Here is an 18,522-nt window from a genome sequence, read left to right on the forward strand (position 1 = left end):
AAGTGCCAGGTCCTGCCTTTGGATCACAACAGCCCCTTGGAACACTCCAGGCCAGGGCAGGGTGGATGGAAAGCTGGAAAAGAACCTGGGGGTGCTGGTGACAGCTGCTGGACACGAGCCCAGGTGTGCCTGGGGACAGCAAGGCTGAAGGCACCTGCCTTGGATCAGGAACAGTGTGTGCAGCAGGCCCAGGGCAGTGACTGTCCCTCTGTTCCTGCTCAGACCTCACCTCCAGTGCTGGGGTCAGTTTTGGGTTTCTCATGACAAGAAGGACATTGAGGGGCTGGAGCACCAGGGTTTAGAAGGTGAAATTAAGAATTTGGAGAGTGAAATTGGGGATTGGGGAGGTCAAACTAGGGTTTAGTGGGGTGAAGTTTGGGGGATTAATTTTGGGTTCGGGTGGAGAAATGAGAGTTTGGAGGGCCTGACATGAATGTTTAGAGTGTGAAATTGGGGGTTGGATGAATCCACCTTGGTTGTGAAACTGGAGGGTTGAGCGTGAAATTTGTTTGGCTGTTGAAATCAGGGTTTTAATGGGAACAATGGTGTGTAGGGGGATGATCTATGGGATTGTAGGATGCAGGAGCAGGAGTTCCAGCTGGGTTGAGGGACCCAGTCCTGCCCGAGCTTTCTCCTCCTTTGAACTTTTTCCCATCGACATTTCCCACAGGCAGAGCAGGGCAGGAGAAAGAGGAGGAAGCGCCCAGGGCCCCAGGTGGCAGCGGGATCCTCAGAAAACACAGGGATTATGGAAAGATCCTCAGAAAACACAGGGATTATGGAAGGATCCTCACAAAACACAGGGATTACGGAGGGATTCTCACAAAACACACAGATCAGAGGCGCTCCTGTTCCACGGGAGCTGGAATTCCCTGAGGCCTCCTCACCTCAGACCTAACCCGAACTCATCTCCGAGAGCCTCCGAGCTCCAACTCCCCAGGGAAACATGGCGAGAGCAGGAATGTACCAGGATAACCGCTGTGATGTGCAGCTTTAAACGGGAAATATCTCAAGAAACGGTTTGCTGGCCCGGAGCAGGAGTGCCCGTGTTCTCAGGCAGTTCCTGCAGGTCCGCAGGGCTCCAGAGCCGGCAGAGCAGCGCGGGGAGCCGCAGCCTCATGCGGGCTGCACAAGCAAACAGGGAGAGCGTGAGGCAGGCACTGAACGCAGCCGAGCTCCCCTCGCTCGCCCCGCGGTGGGTTCAGCCCAGCCCGGCGGGCGCACTGGCGGGCTGAGGACGGACACACGGAGCACCGCCGCACCTCCGCCCCGCACCACCGCCCGCCGCGCTCTGAGCCCTCAGGCACCGCCGTACCGCGAGCTCTGCCCGGGGACCGCCCCCCTCCCCGCGGCGACCAATCGGAGCCAGAACAAGCCTGAGTGATTTTTGCCTTAGCCAATCAGCACTCTGCCTGTCTGCGCCCAATCAGACGCCAGGGGACGTTTTCTCGCCCAATGAGAAACCAGAAACAGAGTTGCGGGAGCGGGGCGCGCTCCTTCATGAGCGGCGTATGGATCAGCCAATCACATCAGTGCGATGGGTTGCTAAGTGACCAATGAGGAAAGGGGGCGGGGGCAGAGCAACTCGCGAGAGTTTGAGGGGTGCGATGGGAACTCGCATCTAAGCGGGAGAGCCAATGGCACAGGGCGAGGCGGGGCCGCAGAACGATTATTGTAACTGGCGGCCAGGAGAGCCAATCAGCAGGCAGAGCTAAGTTCGGCCCATTGTTCAATGGGCAGCGAAAATCCTCCCATGGTTGAACAGCCACGATTGACAGGTAGCACCATCCAATGAGATCGCCGCGCCCTTTCTAACTGCCCAATGAGCGAGCGGGGCTGGGAGGCGCGCGACGGCGGCAATTCCCGCCCCCCCCGCGGGAGCACGGGGCTGGCTGGCAGACCGACAGCGCGGCGGACCAATGGGAACGCGCAGCGCCAGGAGGTGGGCGGAGCACCCCCGCAGCGGCGGCCAATGGGCGAGGGCACCGCCCTGGGCAGCCAATGGGCGCGGGGAGGGCGGCGCGCGGTGCCGGCGCGGCTCCAAGATGGCGGCGGGTGCGTGAGCGGGGCGGTCGGGGAGGCCCGGCGGGAGCGCGGCCGCCGCCGCCATGAAGGGCAAGGAGCGCTCGCCCGCCAAGGCCAAGCGCTCCCGGGGCGGCGAGGACTCGGCGTCCTCCTCCTCCTCCTCGCGCGGCAGCAAGAAGCCGAGCGGCTCGTCCGGCGGAGGCGGCGGCTCCAACGGCGGGAAAGCGGCGGCGGCGTCCGGCGAGAGCAACAGCGGGAGCGGCCGGCGCGGCGCCCACGCGGACAAGGGCGGCCGCGCCGGCAGCCGCGAGTACGAGACCGGTTCGGCGGCGGCCGCGGGCGGCGGGGGCCGGCACGGCTACAGCGGTAAAACCGCGGAGGCGTCGCGAAGCAGCAGCAGCCGCGGCGGCGAATCGCGAGCGGCCGCCGCCGCCTCCTCCTCCTCCTCCTCGTCGGAGCCGGGCGGCGGCGAGTACAAGACGCTGAAGATCAGCGAGCTGGGCTCGGCGCTGAGCGACGAGGCGGTGGAGGACGGGCTGTTCCACGAGTTCAAGCGCTTCGGCGACGTGAGCGTCAAGATCAGCCGGCTCCCACCCGGCGCCGGCGCCGCCGACGAGCGCGTGGCCTTCGTCAACTTCCGGCGGCCCGAGGACGCGCGCGCCGCCAAGCACGCCCGCGGCCGCCTCGTGCTCTACGACCGCCCGCTGAAGATCGAGGCCGTCTATGTCGGCGGAGGCAGCGGCCGCCGGCGCAGCAGCCGCTCCCCGGCGCTGCTGGACAAGGAGTCTCCCTACGGCGCGGCGGCGGTCGGGGCGGTGGCGGCCGCCGTGCGGCACCCGCCGGCCGGGGCCGCGCAGCGGGCGCTGTCCCCCGCGGGCAGCGGAGGAGCTTTGGGCTACCGGGACTACCGGCTGCAGCAGCTCGCCCTGGGCCGGCTGCCGCCGCCGCCGCTGCCGAGGGAGCTGGAGAGGGAGCGGGACTACGGCGGCTTCTACGAGGCGCGGGTGCGGCCGGCCTACGGGCTGGAGCGCGTGGCCGGCGTGGCGGCAGCCGGGGGATTCCGCGGAGGAGGAGGAGGAGGTGCCGGAGCGGCCGCCGAGGAGGAGATCAGCCCCGAGGATGACCAGAGAGCCAACCGCACGCTGTTCCTGGGCAACCTGGACATCACCGTGAGCGAGTCGGACCTGCGGCGAGCGTTCGACCGTTTCGGGGTCATCACTGAGGTGGACATCAAGAGGCCGGGGCGTGGGCAGACCAGCACCTATGGGTTTCTTAAGTTTGAGAATCTGGACATGGCGCACCGGGCCAAGTTGGCCATGTCGGGGAAGGTGCTGCTGCGCAACCCCATCAAGATCGGGTACGGGAAAGCCACCCCGACCACCCGGCTCTGGGTGGGCGGCCTCGGGCCCTGGGTGCCCCTGGCTGCCCTGGCCAGGGAGTTTGATCGGTTTGGCACCATCCGCACGATCGATTACCGCAAAGGGGATTCCTGGGCCTATATCCAGTACGAGAGCCTGGACGCGGCGCAGGCAGCCTGCACCCACATGCGGGGCTTTCCCCTGGGGGGGCCGGATCGCCGGCTCCGCGTAGACTTTGCCGACACAGAGCATCGGTACCAGCAGCCCTACCTGCAGCCCCTGCCCTTGCCGCCCCCGGCTCATTACGAGCTTGTGGCGGAGGCGGCTGCTTTTGGGGCTCACCGGGGAGCCCCCCCTGACCCTCTCCGGGGGGCCCGGGACAGGACGCCACCGTTGCTCTATAGAGACCGTGACAGAGACCTTTATCCTGAGACAGAGTGGGTGCCCCCGCCGCCCCCTGTGCGGGATCGGAGTAATCGGGCAGCTGCCTATGACCCACTGGAAAGCCTGGAGCGCCGCCGGGATGGGTGGTCCTTGGAGCGGGACCGCGGGGAGAGGGAGCTGGGCAGTAGCAGTAGGGATCAGCCTAGGAAACGGAGGCTGGCGGAGGATGGAGGCCGGCACTTGGACCGTTCCCCTGACAGCGAGCGCTCCTCTTCCTCCCGAAAGCGCCACTGCTTGGCCACAACCTCTCCCCCGGACCGCAGCCCCGAGCTCCTGGGAGGCCGGGAGCGTTACAGTAGTGACCCTGAGCGCTCGTCCCGCTTGCTCCTCTTGGAGCGACCTTCCCCCATCCGGGAGTCCCGCCGGGGCAGCCTGGAGCGGGGGCAGAACGAAAAGCGCGACCGCAAGAACTCCGCAGAGCGGGAGCGCAAGCACCGCGCCGCCGCTGCCGCCCAGGAGTGCAAAAGTCCGGCCAAAAAGGACGAGCGGGCGGCGGATGGAGGTGGCGGAGGCTCCCGGCTCAAACCTCCTCCCCAAAAACAGCAGCAGGATGGAGCAGCGCAGGCTGGGGCAGCGCCCAAACTGTGCCTGGCTTGGCAGGGGATGCTCCTGCTGAAGAACAGCAACTTCCCGTCCAACATGCACCTGCTCCAGGGGGACCTCGGAGTCGCCAGCAGCCTCCTCGTGGAGGGAGCGACTGGGGGGAAAGTGGCTCAGCTCAAGATCACCCAACGTCTCCGTCTGGACCAGCCCAAGTTGGACGAGGTCAACCGGCGCATCAAGGTGGCGGGTCCCAATGGATACGCCATCCTTCTGGCCGTGCCCGGCGCCTCAGACAACCGCTCCGCAGCCGGAGCCGCCGAGGCCGCCACCACCTCCACGCAGAGGCCGCTCAGGAATCTGGTGTCCTACCTAAAGCAAAAGCAGGCTGCTGGGGTGATCAGCCTCCCTGTGGGGGGGAACAAAGACAAGGAGAACAGCGGGGTCCTGCACGCCTTTCCGCCCTGCGACTTCTCCCAGCAGTTCCTGGACTCCACGGCCAAGGCGCTGGCCAAATCAGAGGACGACTATCTGGTCATGATCATTGTCCGTGGGGCGTCCTAAGGCCCTCGTGTTCTGTTCCCAACCCTGCCTACTCCTCCATGCAGCCCCTCCAGCGTGTGCCAGGTGCTATGGGATACAGCCTTAGCCAGCCCTGTCGTTATTTTAAATAGATCTTTGTTTGTAGGTGACTCTCCCGGGCCGATTTTCTGTTACTACATTTTTCTATAAAGATAGAAGCCAGAGAGGTTGGTTAGGAGTAGTGTGAATAGGATATTTTGAGAATTTCCTATCAGTGGGGACAGCAGGGAGGCTCAGCCTGCTTTGATTTACAGAAAATAGAAAAATAATAAAAACTGGGGTGGGGGGGGAGGGGGGGAAAGAAAAACTCCTGTCTTCTTAATTTAGATTCATGTCCTTTTTTCATTTCATGTATTTTAAAGCAAGTCCCAAGAGCTCGTCCTCGAGAGAGCTCCAAACCGAACAGACCAGATTTAAAGCACTCAGTGGAAATGGAAATCCATACTTTAATAACAGACTTGGTGTCACCTCCTCTCTTGAGTCCTTGAAATTCCGTGTGGGCCTCAGGCCAGCGGCGCTTTGGCCCGTGGGATCCCTTCCCTCGGGAGCCGCAGTGGTTTCCCCGTTGAGTCGCGTGGCTCAGGTCGACGTTTTTCAGGTGAGCAGCAGCTGCTCTTGGGTGCACAGCAGAACACTGAATTCCTTTTTGGAAAGGGATTCCTTTTTCATCCAGCCCCCCCAGGTGCATGCACTGAAACTGGGCTTTTTAACAGGTGTATTTCCCCGATTTCCCAGTGTATCCCATATGTGCACTTTGGGTTTGTAGCAGTGACTAGGTTTGGTGAAGAGCTGAGGACTTTGTTGCAAACCAGGAATGTCTTGTGCTCACTCTGGTGTGCAGGAAACAAGGAGGTGCTTTAAGGAGAACTTGAGTTATATTGTGGGGTTTTGATTTTACTGCCTTTTTTTTTTTTTTGTTTTGTTTTGTTTTCCAAGAGTTGCAAGTTCAGTGGGGTTTGGTTCCACAATGCAAACTGAGCAAGTAAGTGCTTCTCTCCAGAGATGCTTTTCATTCTGTGATAATTTAATTACATAAAAGTTCTCATTAACATTTTACCTCTTTGTTAATAGCAAGGAACTGCTGTCTGCTAGGGACTTTTCAGGTACAGTGTGCAGTGGGCATTACATGAGGGTTATCATGGGCACCTGGAGTAAAGTGGTTTTAGCATCCTGGAGAAATACTAAAACTACTCCAACATGCTAAGGTTTGAGCTCTTGTTCTTGTGATTCAAGGATGAAACAGTTTTCAGGTTGGTTTTTTTTTTCCCAAAGAACATAAGTTAATTTTTTCTTACTTTTCCCCAATCATTGGGCACTTTTCTCCAGCTGTCTCAGCCACCTTTGGTAATTCAGGCATTTAGGAGGGGAGAAGGGATCTCAATCCCTGATGTGATCTTAATTCCATGATACTCTGTTTAACAACTAAAAGGATGGTGCAGCAGCTTCTAAACTGAGGTGTAAATCTCACTGTATCTCTTTACAGGCCCTAAAATTGTAATCTTGCACTTAAACCCAGAATGTAATCTTGCACTTAGCCATGTTTTCAGGGATTTGGGCAACAGAGAAGTGACACAGCGTCACTTGGTCCATGCTCCAATAGATTCCTTGGATAATTTATACAGGCATGAGTTGATTTCTGTTACAACTTGCATGGCAAAAATCAAATTCAAAGTGTGGAATGGGATACGAATAGGAGATGAAGGAGGAAATGTGTTGAATGTATTTTATGGGTGTAACTGAACTTGCTTGAGTTTCTGTCACAAAAGTAGGAATTTTTGTTACTGCACCACTTGTCAGAGAGGGGCTGTGGTTTAAGAGGGCTTTGATTCCTCTGTCTGCCCAGAATGAGTGGACCCAACATCCCAAACATCGTGGTGAACTGAGAATTCCAATGTGGCAGCATCTCTTAAACACAGATTTTGTTTTCTATAGCTACTTTTCTTTCTAAATGAAAAGATGAAAGCCTCATTTAATGCTCTTAAATTTGAGAGTAAAATCCAGGATTTCTGGGTTGCCCTTCAATGTGAATGTAAGAGATGGCAGAATTCAGCTGTTCAGCTTACTATTAACAACGAGAATTTTTGGGAATGACACCAGAAATGCAAATCACTGTGTTTAAGAAGATACAGCATGTTTACCACTTATTGCAAAGAATGTTTTAATTGGAGCAGGTGCCTGTTGGGTGTCAGTAGGTGATCAATGCTGCAAGTGCTGCTTGCATTCAGAGGGAGTTTTCTGGGAGATTTCTGTCATCTGACAGAAATCACTTGAAAGAGTTTTCTGGGAAAGAGACTTTAACAGCTGGGAATTTAAATCTGCCCAAAACTGGGAAAAAAAAAGCACTAAATTTTGTGTTGGACACTGAGAGCAGCATTTATTCCGCTGATCCACAGCAGGCACCTGCTTAAAAACCCATAAAACTTGGGGTCAACATAGCTTGTCAAAGCCAGCTTGGTTTGGGAAGCCTTTTAGGAAGGGCATGTTAGGTGCCCTTCCATTTTTCCTTGGGAAATCACCCTGGAATTTCCTTGGTCCCGCCTGCCACTGGCTGTGAAATTGTGCTGTGCTGGAGGGCGAGAAGGAACAGGCGAGGCCGTGTTTGACTCCAGGTTTTCTGGTTCCTTATTTAATGGAGCACCTGCTTCCTTTGAATCTGGTTTATTTGTGGTTGCTGCTCTGTTTTGTAAGCAAGGATTTTAACACCCTTTGAGGGTTCTTGTGGCAAAACTTGGAAAGCTTTTTTTTACTGGCACTGAATTCCTGTGCTGCCATCCCGGCCGGTGCGGCTGGGCGGGCTGTGCTTTCCTCCTGGTCTGAGGTGTTCCCCACTGGAGTAACTGTCCACTGAAGCTGGCTTAGCCAGGGCTCAAGGTTTAGAAGCCCGTGGGTGATACCACTGTGTGTAGAGCAAACCAGATGTAGCAGCTGTTGGCTCTCTCCTTGTGTCTGGCATTACATTGCTGTGGCGAGAGCTCAGTATTCCCTCCCGACCTTGTGTGCAGCTGATGTTCTTCTATTTCATTCGTGTGTTAGCCTGGAGAAAGGATGTCCTTTTCCCGAATCATTTCATCCTTGTGCTTTATTCTTTGGGGAAAGAACCTCAAATGACTCGTAGTTTTGTTTGAGATTTTAGTTTGCTGTTTATTTCTTTCAATTGGAAACTTTGCGCAACTTCCTTGGCCCCTGGCCAGTGGCTCTGTTTGCCACGGGAACACCGGGGTTATCCTCAATCCAGAGGTTTTAGGGACACAAATATCAACAGAACCTTGTCAGCCTTCCGGAGAGAAAAAGGCATTATTGCCAAGCAAAGAAACCTTGCCCTCTCTCTCTTTTGTTTCCTACAAGGATGTTAAAGATGGAATATTTTCGTGACAACTTTCTTGGCCTCTATGGAGAGCCAAGTTTTATGAAAACGAGTTTTAATTTCTTGTGTGGATTTGGGAACCCTCTGGTTGATGGTAACTGAGGTGAAAGGCCTGAGGTATTAATGGGGAGGAGGAGTGAATCAAAATTGTGAAGACAAGTTCAAAAACTCTGAGGACTCAGGGAAAAATGCCTTGGAAAATGGTAGTTCCTGGCTCTAAGCAAAACAGTGTTGAGGGCAGCGCTCCTGGGGAGTGCTGTGTGCACAGAGGAGAGGAAATGGTTGCTGTGTGGCTCTAGAGCTTTTGGGGTTCTTTCCCCTTTGTCCCCCTGTTTATTTCTTTATAGCACTGAAGGACAGATATTCCAATGATTGATAGGCTGAACGATGAGGTGATTTTTGTATCAGGCTCAAAGCAGACCGGGTGGTGCAGAGAATGGCTCATTGAATATTCATCTTCCCGCAGTTCCGATTGTGTGAAACCGATGGCAAGGAGATACGACTTGAATAGTAACAATTTTAAATTATATTGGGTGTGTCTTTGATTTGACCTTTTAATATTGGCATTGTCTGCTGTTAGAACTGCGCAGCAGAACGAGAGCAAAAGAGCTGTGTAACACTACATTTCATGGTTTTGTTGATAAGTTGCCTTCAGGAAACACCCAGTGAGGAAAGTCAACCGAATTAGCAAGAATTAGGTTGGTTTTTCTCCTGGTTAATGATTTCGATGTGCCCCAACAAATGTTACTGCAAGTTGAGTAATCATCAGTACTGTAAGCCTAGTTTCATCCTGGTCCAAAAAGAAGCCCTGCACTACTTGTTTCACATCTATCCCTAGAAGGCAACTTCATTCCGAGGTTTCATGCCCACGGGTGGTATTGGTGCTTTTTGAAGTCCAAGCAGAATATTCAGAAAGGCCTCGTAGCTCTTTATGTTCATCTGTATAATGTAGGGAGGGGAAAAACCCAAATCTGGTGTACACATTTGTATTGAAATAACGTTTTTTTTCCTCCTGCAAGCAAATCTGGTGGACTGCAGAAGACAACCGCATGGGATACCAAGCTCTAATGGACCTTTGGGAAGAGAAGCTGTGGCTTATGTGGAATTTACATGGGCCTCCTGGTGGAAGAAAGCTTATCTGTTTAGTATTTGTGCATTTTACTAAAATGGCAGCTTTAAAAAAAAAAAAAAGTTGTGTATCTGCTATTGTGATGCCAATGCCCGTGTTTTAAGTGGAAAAAAAAAATGACCTCTTTGCTTTGTGCTGTGTACACAAGATTGCTGGAAAAGTAAAGGAATACCCTTTTTATGGCTCACACAGCTTAAAAGTAGCTGTCACTCAAACATGCGCTCACAGTTGAGCTGATTTTGTTTCATTCTAAATAAATTGTTTCTTTTGAGGAAAATGGTTTTTCTGCCTGGAAGTGAATTGACGACAAACGTTTGGCCCCTGTGTTGGCAGCGGAGGGGTTCCTGCTGCTGCTGCCCAATTGAGCTGATAGTTGTGGGTCTTGAGCAAGAAGCAGGGAGAGCACCGACACTTTTGCGTTGATCGACCTGTGGTACCAGTCAGAAGAATTGTGTCTGATGGCCTTGCTGTGGCCCCCGTGTTTGCAGTGAAAAAGGGGTCACTTGCTGCGTTTCTCCTCAGCGGGACGGGGCAGCGGTGCTGCTGCTGGCACGCAAGAAGCAGGGAAGCACCACCCTGCGCCTCGGAACGGTGGCCAAGTCTGGGGCTTCGCTGGTTGGAAGAGCTGGAGTTCCTGAATTTTAAGTTTCTGATTTATTTTGTTCACCCAACATGTTTGCCTTTAGTTTTGATTCTTGGTTTTTTTTTTTTTTAATTTTGAAGAAAAAAAGTTTTGAAATTGCTTTGAATCTTGCACGTAAAACCTTTGCACCAAAATTGCCAAAAGAAAAAGAGAAATGAGTCCTTAAAAGTGTTTAAATGCTGTTAATAAAGCCTTTCCTGCCGTACGCGAGGCGCTCCTCCATCTCCAGGGGCTTTTCAGCAGTTGTGGGTTTAGTGCTGAATGGATGAAGAGTTCCTGAGAGCTGGAGGCGGTAATTTAAACCTTTGCGTGGTGTCTCAGTGCCTTATTTTGACCGGTTTTGAAGCCATTGGTTCCACACGCCTCGGATGTGCATGTGCCCTGCTCGCGTCCCGGCCCCGCCGCGCGCTCCGTGCAGTCGCTCCCGGTGTAGTGCAGACGGGGAGAGGAACAGCCGGAAACGTTGTGTGCTGTAGTTCTCCTGTCCCGGGGGCTCCTGAGCTTTGGAAAGCTGTTCCCGTGCAGGAGCACAACTCCGTGTTTGCCGCAGGAGACTTCGGGGCGCGCCTGAGGACCGCGGCCGTCGAGAGGAAGCTGCCACTGCTGCGTCGCCGGCTTCAGGAGCTCCCGTGCCGTGCTCGTGGTAGAATTCCTGTGGCGTGCCATGAAGACACCTCGAACGCTTGCCCTGTTTGCCTTGACATACTTTTAACTTCCATGGATAACCCCCTGCAGCCGGGCAGGATCTTTGCTAGGCTGCAGATGCCTCTCAGCCGACGGATGTTGTGGTTGTGCTCTGCAAGGTGTCTGTTCCCGGGGCAAAGCGCTGTGTAAATCCCTAAAACAGGTAAGGGGCTGGAAGAGGTTGGACTGAGTTGTCATGTAAAAGAGGATTGTTGTTCACCTTTTGTTGGCTTGATTCTGCAGTTTGTTAATGCTTGTTAATTGTGGTTTCTTCAGTCACCGTGCTGCTCCACCCGCTCGGGAATGGGGGCGAAGGAGCCGACTCTTGGATGCTCTTCCCTCTTTGTTGGGGAGCCCTGTTAAGAAACAGGGCTGTGCACCTAAAGCTACGTGTTCTCAGCTTGGCAAGCTGGAGCTGTTATTTTGACTTCATGAACTGCTTGAATTAACACTGCTTTAACCCAGAGTAGTGTTTATAATTTGTACGTGTTGATAAGGAAAGCCAAGCCAATGATTTGGCAAATTGTCTGTGTTTGTGGGATGCTGGTGTAATAATTTAAATGAAGTTTTTTGTTGTAAATGGGAGCAATTGTAGCTATTGCTGGTTATGAGGGAAGGGAATTGGAAAGGAGAGACCCAGGAGATGCCTTTTCTTCTAGAAGTTGGTGTTTGTAGTTAAAATTCCTATTTTTTTGCAATGTATTTCTTGTGCTGTTGAGATACAACCTCTGAATCTCCTTGGAAGTGTTGTACAATAGGTCTGGGGCTGGTAGCAGTAGTGGGAGATGTGTTCCAGCCCCTTTGCCTGGGTTGGGGGGTTGATGCTGACAGGAGATGGGTGGTCTGTCAGTGTACCCCAAAAAAGGGGATCTTTTTGGCAAGCTGGTCACCTGCTCAGGTATCCAGGTGTTTGTGTCAGAGGTTGGGCACGCTCCCATTTTTTGGGTGTGCTCTCGAAGTGTCAGTGGCTGTTCCAGAAGAGCTCTGCCTCTCTGAGTCAGATTTCACTATCTGTTTCACTGGGAGATGGTTCCCTGTCTCCTTTACATCATGCATTTATTCCAGAGACTCGGAGGTATCGTGGGATGTGCTGTGGGATGGTTCTCCTACAGTCACTTTGCCATAGCGAGCTGTTTTTTGGGTGCAGGGTCTGCCCCTCTGCCTCCTGAAGGGCTTCGAGGGATGCTCCAGTGGCCAGGTAGAGCCAGGCTGTTGTTAAAACCAGGCTCTTGGAAGGGTTTAATGCTCTATATGCATCATATTAATTTGGCTAATGAGACTTCTGGGGAAAGTGGATTTATAACGAGAACCATTTAATTAACTGCACTGCAGCAGAGAGCAATGCGAGCGGATTAGATGGGAGCAGGTTATTTGAATTCACACATTTTTTTAGAACAGTGCTTTTACCAGCTGCAGCTGAATTAATAAGTTTAAAACATCAGATGGCCCAGATTCTGCTCTTGGCCAATAACAAGCTTGTGTTGGCCTCGTGCTGCTGGTTTACTATGAAACAGCAAATGCTGTTGGAGGATGTGCTCCCACCTCGTGTCCTGAGGTCTGGGGCAAAGACTGAAAAGGGTTTGGTCAAACAGGCAGAGCACTGGAAAGGCTCTCGGGCTGCTGGCTTTGTGATTCCCGTTGTGTTTCCTGCGGTTCTTGGCTCGGAGCCCTGTGCCTGAGTGTAATTAGAGCTGCCTGAGAGCTGGGTGAGGTACACTCCTAAGGCAGAGTAAGCTCTGAGGACCCGGGTCAGTGCACGTGCTGTGATGGGTTTCACAGGAGGCTCCTGCTGTCCATCCTGATGGGTTTCACAGGAGGCTCCTGCTGTCCATCCTGATGGGTTTCACAGGAGGCTCCTGCTGTCCATCCTGATGGGTTTCACAGGAGGCTCCTGCTGTCCATCCTGATGGGTTTCACAGGAGCCTCCTGCTGTCCATCCTGTTTGTCCACGTGCTGCTGCACGTGCCTGTAGTAGGAGCAGAGAACGTGGACGGTGGCACAGAGGTTGCCTATTTTTTTTCCCCCTTTGTACCCTGGTCCAGGGATGTGTTAATTAAACATTGGGGTGTGGATGCTGTCAAACATGCTGCCATTGCTGTGCATTAATGAGTTGCCACCTCCCGTGCCCAGGCTCTTGGGTTTGAGCTCGTGTGTGCTGTCCCAGGCTGGGGATGGGATGTGGTGGGCTCCACAGACGAGCAGCTGAGCTGAAGATTAACTGTGGGTCACAGCTATTTCATCTCCTTATCTGCCTGCCTTGACCTTCATGCCTAGTTCTGCAATTACATCTGAAGATTGGGCTGGAGGCTTTTAGCTCTCTTCAGTATTTCCTGTCCCCAGATCCAGTGATAGGTGAGGCCAAGGTTTAGCAATGCACACAACTTGACCCAGCCCCGAGCTGGCAGCTTTCCCTGGCGCTGCTGCCCTTTGTGCAGGCGAGCTCTTGGATCCTGCAGCCAGCCTCTCCTTTCAGATGCATGTGCTGCATTTCCAGCTGCACAGCTGCACATTTTAGATATGGCTGGGGACACAAATGTGTGTCTGAGGACACATGAGGGGTGTAGAAGGGTTTGAGTGAAGTCAGCAAGGTCTCCCGGGGTGGTTGTTAAGCTGTTTGCCCATGAGGAGGAGATGTCCTTTGGGCCATGGAGTGTTTGCAGCCCCCTTGGCCAAGGGATTGCTTTGGTCATTGCCAGCCTGGGCTGCTCCAGCTCTGACCTGGGCAGAGGTTCAGGGCAGGATGAGGTCCTGAGCCACCCGAGCTGCTGTCATTGAGGCTGGTGGGGAGCAGGTGCTGAGAAAAGGGGATGTTGATGTTTCTCGTGCTGCTCCTCTCGGGTGGGTGAAGACAAGACTGTGTATGAGGACCAGGAGGGACTCTTCATCAGGAACTGGACTGGCAGGACAAAGGGGAATGGATTCAACTGAAAAAGGGGAAATTTGGGTTTGACATTGGAAGAAATCCTTCCTTGTGAGGACGGGGAGGCCCTGGCACCAGGTGCCCAGAGCAGCTGTGACTGCCCCGCCCCTGGAAGTGTCCAAGGCCAGGTTGGACAGGGCTTGGAGCACCCTGGGATAGTGGAGAGTGTCCCTGCCTGTGGCAAGAAGAGGAACAAGATGAGCTTTAAGGTTCCTTCCAACCCAGACCATTCCAGTGTTCTGTGATTCCTGTGTTTCTCCTGTGCCAGCCCAGCTTTCCCCGTGGCACTGGGGCACAGCCTGTTCTGAGCTCTCCGCTCCCTGAGTGCCTCTGCTGTTCCCCGTGGCTCTCAGAGCTGCATCCCCAGAGCCCAGCCCCAGGTACCCCATCCCTGCCACCACCCTTGTGCCAGCCAGGGTGGCTGGGACTCCTTCCCAGCTTGTCCAAAGGCTTGAGGGGCTGGAGCTCGGTTTATTGGTGTTCTCTTTGTCCCTGGGGTGTCGTAAAGACACCCTTTGCCTCTTTCCTCCAGAGTACAGTCCTGGCTCTCTCTTGTCCACGTGAGGGATATCTGCAGGGGAAAGCTTGGCAAAGCTTGGTGGTGGCTTCAGAGGCAAAGTCTGCTTTGGAAAAGAGACTTTGACCCGTGAATTACTTCTGGAATTGTCCATGGCCACGAGCAAGAGCTCCCATCCCGTTTGTGGTTTCTGCAGGATGGAAAGTATTCCCATGAGGATCTCAGCTATAGCTAAAACTCCTGGGTTTTCAACATCTGCTTTAATTTTTGTTCATTAGAGTCGCTGATAAATTCCCATGGACTTCAGTAAGAACCATTATGGTATCTTTAAAAATTTGTATTAATTTTTTTCCAAACAACTCCTACATCCTATTAAGGCTTCCAGCACCTCAAAAGTGAAACTTTTAAATTCAGGCTCTGGTGAATTGCAGCTTAATAATGCTCCTCATCATAAACACAGCTGCAGGACATGTTCCAGGCCAGGGGGGAAGCCAACACCAAAAAAAGAGTGTTCCTGTTATCAGTGTGAGGGCAGGTAAACAGCCCAGGCCAGGAGGTGTGTGCCAGGCAGGGGAGGGAAGAACAGCCACGTTTCCTGGTGCTGGAAGGCCCTGGTGTCATAGCCTTACCTGTTTTAAGTTGCTTTTGGCTTTCTTCATGTGGTTTAAGGTGAACCCAGGAACCTCGGCAGGTTGTCTGGGGTGGTTTTTGTGCTGCCACAGCTGTGGAAAAGCCTCTTTAAATTCCCTTTAAAATGGGAATTCTGGAGATTTCCCCTGTGGTTAATGGGCGTGCTGGGAGCACTGCAGAGATGATTTGCAGTGTTTGGGTTCAGACTGCCCCTGGAAGGGTCAGGGGGAGATCCAGGCATGGGGTTAAACCCAAAATCCTCTCCCCTCAGTTTTTCTGGAGAAACTCCAGAATAATCCCAGCCCTCGGAGGGGATCTCACTGTGAGATAAACATTGTCCTTATTCTGTGATAAACCTGAGGATCAGCTTCCTCTGCTCCAGTGCCTGCCTTTATCTGCTCTTGGCATCTGAGGAGCGCTGGGAAAGTCCCAGCCTTGGATTTTAGGGATTTTAGTTATGGTTTTCACCAAGGACAGAGCCTGACCACAGAGAGTGTGGGGCAGGGAGAAGTGTATTTTGTGTGCTTTGAGATGCCTCAATCCGACCCAGAATACGGAGCAAGGAAGGGAAACCTGCAGCTGGTAGCCAGGACACTCAGGGATACTGTATAAATTATAAATATATGGATAATACATTTATTATTTATAAATCTATCTATATATATAAAATATATTTATAAATAATGATTATTCTATATGTAATATAGAATATATAAATATGTATTTATAAATAATATGAATTATACATATATGGAAAATCTATTTATTATTTTTAATATATATAAATAGATAAAACAGATTTATAAATAGTAGTTATATATGTAAAATATATATTATGTATAAATATATATTTATAAATAATATAAATTATAAATACATGTGTAATCTATTTTTTAATAAATATATATAGAAATAAAAATAGATTTGTAAATAATATAAAATATAAATAATATGTGTTAAAAATTAAATAATTACATATAAATCTATAAAAATGTTTAAAATAACAGAAAATATAAATAATAGTATAAAGAAATAGAATCATTTTATATAAATATGTAACAATTTATATAAAATAATATAAATTAGAAATAATATGTATAAATAAATTATGTATATAAATTTATATAAAATATTATAAAATATAAACAATAAGTATAAATAAATTAAAATAATGTAATTATTATTATGTAATAATTAAAATAAATAATGTAAAATCATTCCAATAGGCATGGAGGGGTGCAATGTGCTTCCTGATGTGAGCTCCAACGGCACCGATTTCCATCCCTTTGATGGACCCAAGCTGAGTCTTAGCAGCTTTTTATCCTGGCGTGTGGAACATCCCTTGAAGCTGGTTTAAGAGCCAGCAGGTGCCCACCCCACAAATCAGCCCTGCCAAGACGCCTGGCAGGCACTGGGAGCAGTCCTGGAGGCTGCCCAGGCTCCTCCTGCAGGATTACACCTGGGAGTAAATCTCTGGTAGCAGTGGAGAAGCGTTTCCTCCCCGGGGAGGGAGGGCTTTGGATGGAGCAAACCCAGCACTGATCCTCACCCGCCGTGTCTTGCTGGAGAAGCCACTTCCATATTTTCTTCTTGCTTGCTTACTCCTGTGGTGCTAAAATGAATCAGGATTCAGGGTATCAGTCCTCTTGTCTGTCAGTGCTCAGAAAACTAATTGTCTAAATGAAGTTGTTACGGTTTTTTTTCCCAAAGGCACTCGGGTGTTTTACCAGGTCTGAGTTCCTTTGGTCACTCAGATTTTTCCCAAAGGCACTCAGGTGTTTTACCATGTCTGTGTTCCTTTGGTCACTCAGATTTTTCCCAAAGGCACTCAGGTGTTTTACCATGTCTGTGTTCCTTTGGTCACTCAGATTTTTCCCAAAGGCACTCAGGTGTTTTACCAGGTCTGCGTTCCTTTGGTCACTCAGATTTTTTCCCAAAGGCACTCAGGTGTTTTACCAGGTCTGCGTTCCTTTGGTCACTCGGATTTTTCCCAAAGGCACTCAGGTGTTTTACCAGGTCTGTGTTCCTTTGGTCACTCGGATTTTTTCCACAGGCACTCAGGTGTTTTACCAGATCTGTGTTCCTTTGGTCAATTAGATTTTTTCCCAAAGGCACTCAGGTGTTTTACCAGGTCTGAGTTCCTTTGGTCACTCAGATTCCCTCCAGCCAGCTCTGGTTCCCTGCAGGTTGCTGGATCTTTGGAGAATTCTTTAGTGTTTGGTTTCTCTGCACCATGATTTTTAGAAGGTTTTTAAACCAATGAATCCTGCTTAAAGTACTTCCAGATGTGATTTCTCATCAAGATCCAGCTGACCATGGTTTGTTATCCCTTGTGCAGAGGATGAGCTTGGGTAGGAAAATGTTTCCCCAGGTGACTCTGGGCACAGTGCTGAGGCTGGCATTGCTCTTCCACGGGGTTTGATGTATTGTGAGTGAAATAATCTTGGAAAGATCCAGAAGGTTGTTGGTGATTTCTTTCCAGTGCAAAGGGTGGAGCTGCTGCCTGTGAGGTGCAGAGGGTTGGAAGGCAGGAGGGATCCAGCTCTCCACTGCCTTCCCAGGAGCAGGAGGGATGGCTGGGAGGGCACCACCCTTCAACAAAGCATTTTTCATGCTGAGGATCATTTTCAGCCATTGCTGCTGATTCTCACTACTGCAGATGAGTAAGGGAAGAATTTCCTTTGAGCAAGGGAAAAAATTTCAGGAATCATTTCCCCATGGAAAGGGTGCTCAGGCCTTGGCAGGGGCTGCCCAGGGAGGTTTGGAGTGCCCATTCCTGAGGTGCCCATCCCTGAGGTGCCCAGGAAATTCCTGGAGGTGGCACTCAGTGCTCTGGGCTGGGGACAAGGTTGGGCACAGCTTGGACTCGACAATACAGGAGGGCTTTTCCAGCCTTAGAGATTCTGGGATTCCTTGAAGGGAGTAGGGACAAAAGGGATTTTCTAGTCCACCTCAGATTGCAGCTTTTAACCTCATTTGTGTCCCAGCAAGCCCTGCTCTTGCATTTCTCCACAGCCCTGTCATGTTCTGCACTATGCAAAAACAGTTTTAGGAAGAGATTTACATGATGACTTCAGTGGGATGGAAAAACCTTCCCGGGGCAGATGTTCCCATCCTCACTGCTGCTTTTTCTCATGCACATGTTGAATCCTGCAGTCAATGAATGCCTTTGGTTTTCAGAGCTGCCAGGGGAACTGAACCATCTGTTCTGTGCTTGCCTTCCCAGCACCAGGTGTGAGCAGAGAAGTGTTTGACCACCAGCCTGGGCCTGCCCAGTGGAAAGACAAAGGTCTGAAGACTCTTCACCCCCTTCCCAGCCTGCTGACAGGATGGTGCAGGGCACCTGGGAGGAGTTTCCCATTGTGGGAATTGGTTTCCTCAACAATTTTGGATAGACAAGAGGTAATTGTGGCTGGAGAAAGGTGCTTTGCCTGTGCAGGATTATTTTGGGAGTAAATAAAGGCTGGTGGTGCCCATCCATGGCCTGGGATGTGGGAAATGGGAGCTCCTGAGCTGTTTGCTCCTCTGCAGAAGGAAGGAGGGGGGGACAACAACTCCAGTTTTGCTAAATAAGGGTAAGGAATTGGTGAGATATTGGTCTGATGGACAGACAGGGCAGGACTCTCCTTAAGATCCTGCAGGTTTGCAGGGGAGCTTTGTTGGAGCAGGTGGGGTGGGAGGTGTGG

At 51.6% G+C, this 18,522-nt stretch overlaps 1 protein-coding gene across 1 annotated transcript; it reads left to right on the plus strand.

Moving 5' to 3' along the window:
• The first annotated feature begins 2,108 nt into the window (after positions 1–2,108).
• RBM15 (RNA binding motif protein 15) lies at positions 2,109–5,223 on the plus strand. The gene has a single exon (XM_077789052.1). It carries the CDS (start codon positions 2,109–2,111, stop codon positions 4,929–4,931), a length of 2,823 nt encoding a protein of 940 aa, XP_077645178.1. The 3' UTR covers positions 4,932–5,223.
• Positions 5,224–18,522: the final 13,299 nt, after the last annotated feature.

The sequence above is a fragment of the Lonchura striata genome, chromosome 30 (genome assembly GCF_046129695.1).
Source record: "Lonchura striata isolate bLonStr1 chromosome 30, bLonStr1.mat, whole genome shotgun sequence".
Lineage (NCBI taxonomy): Eukaryota > Metazoa > Chordata > Aves > Passeriformes > Estrildidae > Lonchura > Lonchura striata.

Bases quoted from the DNA above. Each gene is read 5' to 3' on its own strand.
- RBM15 (XM_077789052.1), top strand. From the start codon at position 2,109: ATGAAGGGCAAGGAGCGCTCGCCCGCCAAGGCCAAGCGCTCCCGGGGC.